The sequence below is a fragment of the Ranitomeya variabilis genome, chromosome 1 (assembly GCF_051348905.1).
Source record: "Ranitomeya variabilis isolate aRanVar5 chromosome 1, aRanVar5.hap1, whole genome shotgun sequence".
Taxonomy (NCBI): Eukaryota; Metazoa; Chordata; class Amphibia; order Anura; family Dendrobatidae; genus Ranitomeya; species Ranitomeya variabilis.
In genome coordinates, this window is record NC_135232.1 from 840,794,082 (window position 1) to 840,806,232 (window position 12,151).

Below are 12,151 nucleotides of genomic sequence, written 5' to 3' on the forward strand. Positions count from 1 at the left end.
TTTGAACTTAGTCATGGATCAAAATTCCACATACAAGGTTATGGATCAATGAAAATCACAGCCAGAACACCGTGTGCAGCCCGTGATGAAACACTGATCCTAAACACAGACACTGGCCAAACACTAATGAAACTCCGATCCAAATGATGAACAGCAGTCCATGTTCTTACTGACGTCTGCATGAGGTCTAATAGCACCCTGTGTGGTCTAACTACATATACGGTCACTAGTAAGTCTGATTGATTGTAAAGTGTTAATCTGCTGGTTTCTTTCATGAGGAGTACAGTGAGGATGTCCCCCTCTCAGCCGTGTGATGTAGGCACTGCTTGCCATATGTTTCCTGGCAGGCTGCCCGCTTCACGGTTTACATTCCTGTAAGGAAGATTAGCCAATCCCCTCTGCTGTTCCAGTACAGCGCCAAGATCCTATTAACTGCTTCAGAGATGTCTGTTATGTGCTGGGAACCATAGCATGACCACAGGACCCAGAATGAAGCCCACTATGGAGCGTGGAAACCTGCTTGTCAACAGGACCACTGTATATTGTAACTGCAGACCATCTTTTACTGTAAATATTTTTGTTCCCAAATGCACAGAACTGACGCTGATGATATTATTGCATGCAGTGTTTGGCACTACTTTTTGTATCGTCACTTGGTTTTTGTCACTTGGGCTCTCAAGCTCCTAATAACTTCATACATTATTTCCAAGTAAATACTTTTATCGTGCGGTCTTATTTCAGCAGTGGGATTACCCAAGAAACCCTCAAATCTTGATCATGGCTGCCGGTCACACTATACTTGTCATTATCTGACAGCACGACTTCTGTTTCCGATTTCATAATCCAGAGTGATCATTTGAAAACCTTGCACCATATATAGAGGGTTTGGGGGGGGGGTTTGTGATGTGACTGAACTAGTTACTTATGTAATTTTCGTCAGCTTGACGATCTTTTTATTGACTTTGTTTCCAAATCTCATTCTAGTCGGACAAGATTGGAAAATCCTTCAACTACCTGGATGCTGCCATGTTTTTCATAGAGTGTGGTATTGCAATGGAGGCAGATGTACAGGCGCCAAAGTCTGCCTACACCATGTTTGCCGAAACCGTTGATCTCATAAAGTGAGTTCTCAGGCTTGAACCACTGCTATATCTGACATGTATGTGGGGTATGTTGCTACATTTCGCACTGATATGTTAGTGACTGTGTCTATAGGTAAGATGCCAGGGTTCACTAGCTGCTACTGCCAGGGAAGTTCTAATGGGGAGTATGGAAGCCATTAATTTTTTTTTCTGATTTATGACTACATGAAAGGTCAGCCGAAATTCGGTTATAAATCCGCTGAGAAAAGCTTAGGAAAAAGACAGACCTAGCCAGAACAAGCTCACTCGTGGACCCTTAGGGCCCCTTCACACTGTGCAATCAAAGTCTGAACGAGCGTTCGATTTGTGACGTTTATCCGTCCTCGTTCCGAGGTTGCAAAGTGTGACATGGCGTTACGATTTGCGACGCAGCCCAGCATCGTACGATGTGAAAGAAAGAGCAGAACTTTCTTTCGTCGTAAATGTCCCGCTGTGGCGGTCGAAATCGTAGTATGTGACGGCGGTCATACGAGCTCGTAATGCGACTACGTGGGTTGGGCTTCCGCATACCTGTCTCCTGATTGGGCGTGACGTTTTAGCACGCCCATGCTGGTAATACGTCACGCTCGGAGTCGTAGGACTATGGCGGTGTGAAGGGTAGCGTACGATTGCGACGCGTGACGTTCACATCGCAACTACGTCAGAAAAAGCGTTAACATCGTAGAGTGTGACCGCTGGCTACGAGCTCGTACTGCGATGTCGAATATGACGCAAATGCGTCGTAATCGTAGCAGAATCGACCAGTGTGAAGGTACCCTAAGTTGACACATTCTGCAACCAACACTGTGTAGGGAAACAAGAGTCTGTAAAAGCCAAATAATGCAACATTTGTAATGTAACCAAAATGATTTTTAGAACACATACATACATTTTAGTATAAAAAATGTTTCCCGTGTGTCCATATCCTTTAACCAAATCCTCATTTGATTTGTGCAATTCAGTGTAATAGCTTTTATTATATGAAATGTTCACGTTGTAACTGTGCCAAAAAATAACTAGAACTGCCTCTAAAACTTAATTTTGATATCTTTCCCATAGGTTTATTATGAAGTTGAAGAACTTCTCTGATAGTTTAGCACCTGCTCATGAAAAATCATTTGCAGTCTTGTGGTAAGTATGCTATGCATATTCTTTGTTCCTACATTGTGTCGAGCTATAGTCTCATGCATTATTCCAATATTTATTTTCTTTTTTTACTTTTTGATATTCAGCATGCGTTGCCAGTCCGTTCTCTACATGGCAATGTTTCGCTACAAAAAAGACACTGCGTTAAAGTATTCCCGCACTCTTGGGGAACACTTCAAGGTAAAATACTTTAATTTCCCAAGTGAAATGTTCAAATGATTACTTGAAAAATGTTATTGTATGACATATTTTTCATTTGAGTTTCAAAGCATTTTTTTTTTAATTCTAGAGTTCATCCAGAGCTGCACAGGCACCTTCCCCATGTGTTGCTAGGTAAGGTGAATTTTATTATTGAACTGGTCTTGTCCTCTAGATTATCAAAACCCTCAGTGAACTATTGAAACTTGAGCTCAGAAATCAATGATTGCCTGGTCTGTAGTCCTGCTGAAAACAATGCAGGCATGGGATAAGGGATGACTCATTTGGGTACTGACTGTCTGAAAAGAAAATGTCAGGGCGGAACAATTCTTCTAAAGAAGCCTGTCTGCAGAAAATAAACAAGAAACAAAACTCTATTTACATGTAGATCTAGTGGTAATCTGTAAGTAAATATCTCTTAAATCATATTAGGCTAGTTTCCTTTAAAACCCCTTAGTGACTGCCAATATGACTTAAAACTGACCTATAAGAGAATAGCATCCTACAGCTGTGGGCTGTACGCTATAGCTGACAACTTGCTGCATCAGCCACGATCAGTGTTTGCACTGACCCTGGCCGTTTAACCTCTTAAATACTGCTGTCAATAGTGACTACAGCATCTAGATGATTAAAGGTACTGTTACACTAAACGACTTACCAACGATCACGACCAGCGATACGACCTGGCCGTGTTCGTTGGTAAGTCGTTGTGTGGTCGCTGGGGAGCTGTCACACAGACAGCTCTCTCCAGAGACCAACGATCAGGGGAACGACTTCGGCATCGTTGAAACTGTCTTCAACGATGCCGAAGTCCCCCTGCAGCACCCGGGTAACCAGGGTAAACATCGGGTTACTAAGTGCAGGGCCGCGCTTAGTAACCCGATATTTACCCTGGTTACCATTGTAAAAGTTTTTTTAAAAAAAACACTACATACTCACATTCCAATGTCTGTCACGTCCCCCGCCGCCAGCTTCCCACACTGACTGTGTCAGCGCCGGCCGTAAAGCAGAACACAGCGGTGACGTCACCGCTGTGCTCTTCTTTAAGGCCGGCACTGACAGTCAGTGCGGGAAGCTGACGGCGGGGGACGTGACAGACATCGGAATGTGAGTATGTAGTGTTTTTTTTTTTTTTTACTTTTACAATGGTAACCAGGGTAAATATCGGGTTACTAAGCGCGGCCCTGTGCTTAGTAACCCGATATTTACCCTGGTTACAAGTGAACACATTGCTGGATCGGCGTCACACATGCCGATCCAGCGATGACCGCGGGTGATCAGCGACCAAAAAAAGGTCCTAGTCATTCCCTACGACCAACGATCTCCCAGCAGGGGCCTGATCGTTGGTCGCTGTCACACATAACAAGATCGTTAGCGGGATCGTTGCTACGTCACAAAAAAGCGTGACGTTGCAACGATATCGTTAACGAAATCGTTATGTGTGAAGGTACCTCAAGAGTGTGGGGCCTCCCTCTTTTACCCCATCGGCACCCTGAGATCTTGAGTGACACGTGAGATTTCAAAAATTTGGCCTGGTCTTTAAGGGGTTAAGACTGACTGCAGGTAGAAAATGAAGTCATTTCGTCGCTTCCAGTATCAGTCAGCACTGAGCACACAGTGAGCCGTTGTGATCACTCCATCAGCACCAGCAAGCTTTCAGTCAATGTACTGGGGAGTATTTACAGCACACTCACTGTATGACTGAATGCAAGAGGCTGCAGGGAGAATGGAACTTCATTTTCCCTTGTTGACGCTTTACCAGTAAACCAGCATAACATGATATAAATCTATTTACCTAAAGATTACTCCTATGTCTCCAGGTAAAGAGCATTATTTTTGGAGATGGTGGGTTCCCTTTAAACATCAACAATTTATTATGGCTGTGTTTAAAAATGATAAAATCAGCTGGTACTTGTCCTCCCCAGGTTCAGCACTGTCTCCGCCACTGCTCCAGTCATTGTTTAAGTTTCAGATGTTACTTTAACAGCGCTGCAGGTAATCACTGGGCTAGACTTTAGAGACCTCGAGCCGCTGAACCCAATGATTGTCTGCAGCCTGTACACCAGAGGTGTCAAACTGCATTCCTCGAGGGCCGCCAACAGCTCATGTTTTCAGGATTTCCTTGTATTGCACAGGTGATAATTTAATCACCTGCACAGAATGATTCCAGCACCTTGTGGAATGCTAAGGAAATCCTGAAAACATGTCCTGTTGGCGGCCCTCGAGGAATGCAGTTTGACACCTCTGCTGTACACAATAACTGTAGCAAGCATTTGGCTCTACGGCTTATGCCTTCTACTGCTGAGACCAGTGAGTGGCAGCAGTGCTTTTGACTTAGTGGTTGCAACCAGTAATCAATCACACACTGGCAGAAACACATTGCTGGACCCAGGGAGATCGAGTACCTGCTGATTTTATGATTTTTAACACCTACAAAAAAAAAAAAAAAAAGGCGGAAAACTCCTTTTAAGGAAGGCTCCAAGGGGACTGTCTGAAGACTATACCTGCCTAAACATAAGGACTAAAAAAAAAATATAAAAAGTAACCATGTTATTCTTAGGAATCAACAATTATTTCTATTTTTATAGGCAGAATGAATAGAAAAAGCTGCTTGTTTTGATCTGTGCAGTGATCTTTTTCATAATGTTTAATAATATTAAGCAACAGGTAGGGTTTTTATGACTTACTGTGATATAGTACCAATACTGTGTAGCGTTAATGCCGAAGCCAAGTAAATGCCTAGAATATGGTGTCTGTAGTAAAATAGATTCATGTCTGAAATGGATAACTTTTGCTTGTAGAAGTACTGGTACGCCTTCCCCCATGTCCCCCACACCTTCACCTGCCAGCTCTGGAGGATCTCAGCCAGGGTCCATTGCCAGCAACAGCGGAGGGCAGAATCCTTCAGTCAGCATCCCCCAGATGATACACCAGATAGCATCCTCTTACGTCAATATCACTTCTTACTTTCTCTATGCCTATGACATATGGGAACAAGCGGATGTGCTCGCAAAGAAAAACAAAGGTATGATCTTATTTCCCTCCATATAGACCAATAGATAGTCCAGTATTTCTCGATCTTCCATAGCTCCATTCCTGACATCGTTTCTACATACGTTTTTTATTGGGGGGGGGGAGTAAATTTTGCCAAGTATGTCAGCTTGCTAAACAACTTGTACTTGCTTGATGATCTACTATTTCTTACCTGCTTAAAGGATAAATTTGCCTTAGACTAAGTCACACATCTTGCCTATAGTAAGTGAAGCGTGAGACGCTCCCAGTTTCCAGGAATCCATATAAACATTTACTTTGTCCCACGCCCATAGAATACAGATCTAAGCAGATGGTGTGTGCTGTATAGTTGCAAGGATGTATTTCACTGTGACCTGTTCTCACGCAGTCGTCTTTCCTCCAGATTTCTTTGCAGATCTCGGTGCAATGGTCTGTCCCCTGGTGCTGAACAGCTCTATGACGGAACTGGTACACTACACTAGACAGGGTTTACAGTGGCTGAGGCTGGAATCAAGTATGACTTAAACTGGGCTGGAGGGCACTTATCCTCTGAACATTTTGCACTTTGAAAAGCCTGGAGTTTACGATTGGGTTCATGAATTCTAGGTATATAAAGATAATATATATATCTATATTTCTATATGGTTCCTGGGTTCTGCTATAACTGGAAGCCTGCTGAACATTGCCTGAAATCGATGCATCAGGTTATGTGTGAAGACGAGGAGAAGACTATGAGAAAATAATACATTTTATATTTTTGATCACAAAAAAAAAAGTGCAATGTGATGTTAAAAAGGTCAGAAGTCAGTGGTCTTTATACATTTCTTAAGAAAACCAGCATGAGAAGAGATGTCTTCTGGAAGATCTTCATCCTCCACCTTTAAGATGTGGTGTAACTCAGCAGCAGGCCTATGCAGGACAACTGGAACTTGCCAAACAAGCCGGCTCCTTACTGCCCTAAAGTCCGATGACGAAGGAAGTGTATGCCCTGATCTGTACATCTGCACAGAATGGATGGCTGTGGAGCAGGGGATAACATATGACAGTGCATAGTCTGCGTTTCTAAATTCAAAGCTTTGTGCCTTAATCCAACTCCAAATGTCGTCCTGGTTCTGTCATATCTTATTCTCAAGCTAAAAACGAAACCGCACATTCTTGCACATTATTCTTTTATCATTGATCTCTGCTGGTTCTGGCACCGTTCTCTCAGCTATCGGGACTATGAATGAAATGATGGAACTTCATGTTGGGATTATTTTAACACTGCCACCAATTCTATAATTTCTGCTGTGCTTCTGTGGCACTCCAGCTATTGTGAATCTATAACTCCTAGCATGCTGAGAGTTGTAGTTTCACAACAGTTGGAGGGGCAGCAGGTTGTAATGAGGTCCTTTTTTGTTTCCGCGTCACTCCTAAAGTGACCCACACCCCTACATCATTATGTTTGGGAGAAGGGGGTATTGTCTGCAAGGCAAGTTTGTTGCCACTTATCTTGGAGCGAAAACAAGTACCTGACAAATCCGAATCCAAAATATCCAAACACTATCCAGCTGTCCATATAACATCTTGGGCGCCATTTATCAAAAGTGTCTAAAAGAAAAACTATCTTTTGAAGACTACAGAAATCAGAGCTTGGCCTTTAATTCTTAAAACTGCCTCTGATAAAATGAAAACTATGCTTTGATTGGTTTCTGTGGGCAGTTTTTCTTTTCAACAGATTTGATAAATCTGCCCCCGTGTGTCTGTCCTGTTTTTTTTTGTTTGTTTGTTTTTTTTTGTACCACACTGCATTAAAAAGATTGGCAAATGAATGATGCATCTCCCTACTGGCAGGCTTTCTACTACATCAGTAACATTTTGACATTGAGACCCAGTGGGCTTCCCCTTTTTTGGGTTTTAGTGTACATCATTGACTGTAGATTTGTGTGATTCTCTGAGGATTCTCTGGTGCATGGAGCGGTGGGGGTGTTTGCATACATGCGGTCACATGCCAACTAGTTGGGCACGGTCTCGCTCAATGCAAAGGTATTGAGGCCGTATACAGTCTAGTTTGATTGTGGTCAGGAGCATGCATATCATTGCATATTTGCGGTTACATGACCACCCACTCCTGGCACCAGCACTGGAGAATCCCCAGCACGCTATGCGTGCAATATGAGGATTCACAAGTCTGCAGTCACATAGTGACCTGGTCACTTTTGCCCACAAATGATTAGTATGGGCAGCACATCACTCGGAGTAAACTGGACTTGTGCTGCTGACAACATGATGTAGTTTGGGGGACAGAACTGATGTATTAGTGATTGCTCTGCCCCATCATTATTGGCCGGTAAACGAGCATTGAATAAATCGTTATATGGTCTATGACGTTGGTCACACAACTGTATTTTCTCTCATCTGAGAAAATCAGGCTGATGATGCTGATCAGACTCTGATTAGTGTGTGATCTGATTTTCTCAGATGAGGAGAATGAGAAAACAAATAGACTTGCACGACCAAATGTGATACAGATATTAGATACAAATAGTGCACGCAGCGTTTTTTTTTCCTTGGAGATGCTGTGTCCAAGGAAAAGAAAATTATACTTGTGCATGGCCCCACAGAATAACATTTGGTCGGATTGCAATCCGATGTTTTGTTGCATTGCACTTGGATGGTAAATATGGAAGTCTGCACGAATGAAATATAAAGTATTGAAGGTGGCACTGACTGGTGAAACAATTTGGCATCGTAGTATTGTGATTGTCCCATAGACTAAGGGGGCATTTTCTCAGACTCCAGCTTTTTATGTTTCGCCATAAAGGGTAATCTCCTATATTATGCTGGTTCCTGCGATTAAAAGCAAGACTCTTCCCACTCTGCACTCCCCTTGAATAGCCCCCCTCTATAAATTATTCCTCTGAGTGCTTCTTGGGAATAAAACCACATTCTTATTAAAAATCTGCAGACAGCCGACTTGCATTTTGGCAGAGGGAAATAATGATCCTGAAACGCTTCCAAGCTGCATTCAAGTTTATCAGGGCAAACCCTAATTAGACACTTAATACATGAAATTGTTCAAGGCCATTTCATTAAGGGAATGCTGCAAAGTAGATTAACTATTTATTCACCGGGTATTTTTCAGTCTGTACTTGGCAGTTCAGTTCAGATTGAAATGCTATACTTTATATGAAATATTCACCATGCTGCAAGCTTATTATTTTCTGATTCTAATATAAATCTATGGGGGATTTCCTTTACACTATGTGTACACGCTGCGGATTTTGCTGCGGATCTGCAGCGGCTTTGATGCTGCGGATCTGCAGCAGTTTTCCATGAGTTTACAGTACCATGTAAACCTATGGAAATCAAAATTCGTAGTGCCCATGCTGCAGAAAAAAACGTGTGGAAACGCAGCTGTTTATATTCCGCAGCATGTTCATTCTTTGTGCGGATTCCGCAGCAGTTTACACCTGCTCCTCTATAGGAATCCGCAGGTGTAAAATCGCAGGTGGAATCCGCACAAAAAACGCAGTAAATTCGCAGTGCGGTTTACCTGCGGATTTACCAAAATCAATGTGGAAAAATCCGCACACCATTCCGCAGCGTGTGCACATATCTCCAAAGGCTTTAAGGCCTGGTAGTGCGTTCATGTGGAACCATCTAACCTGATCATATGACTCTGCTGGTTACGTTTGTATAGGAGGGTATTAAGTGTCACCCATGATGGCTCAGTTATAGTTGTATGGGATCAGTTTCGGCTGGGATACATGAGCATATTGTTCAGTGTATTACTGGCTTCCTCTGCTGGATTAGTATGGAAATATAATCTCTCTTCTGATCCAGGTGCTGTGATCTCCTTATATATTAATACTCTTGTTAATGAACTATACTAGTTCTGGTTAAAATATTTCTTGTACTGGGATATTAATTGCCTAGGCCGATTTACTGCATCAATTTCCAAGTTGGGTGGTGTTGGAGGCTAGTCATTGCATACATTAAACATGCTAAATATTTGTGCATCCCATATGACGTGTATAAACTTTATCGGTGAATTGGAATTATTGACTTAAAATAGTTTGGATTTCTAAATAATTGAAAAAAGGTTTGTTGTGTAAGCAGTGCCCCTTGTGTGATGCATCATTCATTTTGTCTTCCTGTGTAATACATTTTGTTTCCTGCAGGTGGCACTGGTCTCTTTGTTTGACTATAAAGAGCAACAGTGACACCTGCAGATTAAAATAAGTACTGCACGCCAGAAATTATAGATTTGCAACACCTATATGGATTTACTAATAACTTACTTTTTAAAAGATTGGGACCACAGTCACTGTTTTAGTTCCCTTTAATGAGTTTTGTGAAAGATTTACTTTTTTTTTTATTATTCAGTTGAGTGCTTAATGCATATACAGTCTTTCACACTACAGCTTACAAGCAAATCAAGAAATATCCATGCTGTAGTGATGATATGACAGGCACTGGCTCATGCTACCTGGCAGACTGTAGCTTTAACTGACTGTTATGCATTGAGGTTGTGTGCATTTATGACATTGCTGCTGCCACCCATCAAAAGCAGTCATCTTACTATGAAATAATGGACTTGGACATAACCATGACATGATTTTTGTCAGGCAACTTTCTTTATTTCCTAAGGAAATTATGAAAAAATATTTTTTTTTATATTATTGAAGTTGCCACAGCAAGGTCCCATGAAATTGCATGTGGTGATCTCTCTTCTGCAGCCTGTCGTGTTACCAGAGCCATAGTGCCATGCCAGACACTACATTTCAGGAATAACTCAATGTATTGGTCAAGTGATTGCTCCCAATACAATAAACCCGTCACTAATTACAAATAATTATGTGCAATGAGAAGATGTGCAAAGAACAATTGATAAGAAGTAATTGGTGAATTTTAACTACATCAGGAATAGATCTGCATTCTGGGGCTTCTGTGAATACTCTATAGCTGCCTTGTACAGTTCCTTAGGGCAAGAGAGACTGAACAGATCTGTGATTTTGTTTATTATGTTATCTTTTATTTAAAGAAGAAAGTCTATGCGAAATCTCTTTCCAAAGAAGATGTGCCACTCCTATTTTGTTAATTATATTGTTGACGATGAGGATAATTTGATGTAAAGAACAGAGGAAAATGATTTATTCTTTGTTTTTGGCAAAAGAGATGTCAGAAATTAAGCTGTAAATAAAATGTCAAATACATTTTTATGAATGGTATCTTTTCTTTTATTGATGGCGATGACATATTTAATAACACGTGCATATGCGCACAAGGATTGTGAATGATCTAGTGGGCACAAGGTTCAGAACTAGCGCCGATTTAAAAGGTTATTCCCAAAATCACAATGTGATATATGCACTGCAGTCTCTTATCTGGTTTTCTGCCAGCATAGCTCTGGCCCCAACGTGGACACAGTGCATTCTACCTTTCCAAATACTCCCTGCCTTCTGTACAGTACCCTGCCTGACCGACTTTTCTTTGGCCAGCTACATGAGTTTAGCTGTCAATGTGGTTTTACATGATTGTTAGCCAGTTTCTAGTAGAGCTCATCTCTCCAAAAAGGAACTTGGAATTCCTCGGCAGTGCAGAGTTGAGCTGTTTGTTGCCTGCTGCTAAAGGCCCCGTCTCACACAGCGACGCTGCAGCGATACAGACAACGATGCTGATCGCTGCAGCGTCGCTGTGTGGTCGCTGGGGAGCTGTCACACAGACAGCTCTCTCCAGCGACCAACGATCAGGGGAACGACTTCGGCATCGTTGAAACTGTCTTCAACGATGCCGAAGTCCCCCTGCAGCACCCGGGTAACAAGGGTAAACATCGGGTTACTAAGCTCAGGGCCGCGCTTAGTAACCCGATGTTTACCCTGGTTACCAGCGTAAATGTAAAAAAAAAAAAAACAGTACATACTCACCATCTGTTGCCCGTCAGGTCCCTTGCCGTCTGCTTCCAGCTCTGACTGAGCCGCCGTACAGTGAGAGCAGAGCGCAGCGGTGACGTCACTGCTGTGCTCTCACTTTACGGCGGCTCAGTCAGAGCAGGAAGCAGACGCCAAGGGACCTGACGGGCAACAGATGGTGAGTATGTACTGTTTGTTTTTTTTTACATTTACGCTGGTAACCAGGGTAAACATCAGGTTACTAAGCGCGGCCCTGCGCTTAGTAACCCGATGTTTACCCTGGTTACCAGTGAAGACATCGCTGGATCGGTGTCACACACCGATTCAGCGATGTCAGCGGGACCTCAACGACCAAAAAAAGGTCCAGGCCATTCTGACACGACCAGCGATCTCGCAGCAGGGGCCTGATCGCTGGTACGTGTCACACATAGCGAGATCGCTACTGAGGTCGCTGTTGCGTCACAAAACTTGTGACTCAGCAGCGATCTCGCTAGCGATCTCGCTATGTGAGACGGGGCCTTAACAGGTCAGTGTTGTGAAACCTGAAAATGCTGCTCTGTTGATGGATATGGCAGAAGATAAACCTCTGTCATATGCGTCAACAGAGTAGTATTTGCAGTTCCACATCACTGATTTGTGGTGGACTGCAGGGGTGTTGAGCTTGAATAAAAAAAGACGATAATTATGGAAATACACACGGCAGCTTTACATATATCAATGGCATAAGATGAAATTGGCCATAGGGTACTGTACAGGAGCAGAGAGCGCACAGAAGCATTA

At 42.6% G+C, this 12,151-nt stretch overlaps 1 protein-coding gene across 5 annotated transcripts in view; it reads left to right on the plus strand.

Annotated features, from left to right (window-relative positions):
• Nucleotides 1-6,267, plus strand: part of AFF1 (ALF transcription elongation factor 1) — a 120,893-nt gene extending 114,626 nt beyond the window's left edge. For 4 of the 5 annotated variants that reach the window (XM_077275832.1, XM_077275834.1, XM_077275833.1 and 1 more), the window contains 6 exons: nt 985-1,121; nt 2,181-2,252; nt 2,354-2,447; nt 2,557-2,600; nt 5,267-5,490; nt 5,881-6,242. In XM_077275832.1, coding sequence (XP_077131947.1) covers nt 985-1,121; nt 2,181-2,252; nt 2,354-2,447; nt 2,557-2,600; nt 5,267-5,490; nt 5,881-6,002 — 693 coding nt within the window. In that variant the 3' untranslated portion in view covers nt 6,003-6,242. Of the gene's footprint in view, nt 1-984; nt 1,122-2,180; nt 2,253-2,353; nt 2,448-2,556; nt 2,601-5,266; nt 5,491-5,880 lie in introns of all 5 variants that reach the window. The other variant, XM_077275835.1, reaches the window with a different exon arrangement.
• Nucleotides 6,268-12,151: the final 5,884 nt, after the last annotated feature.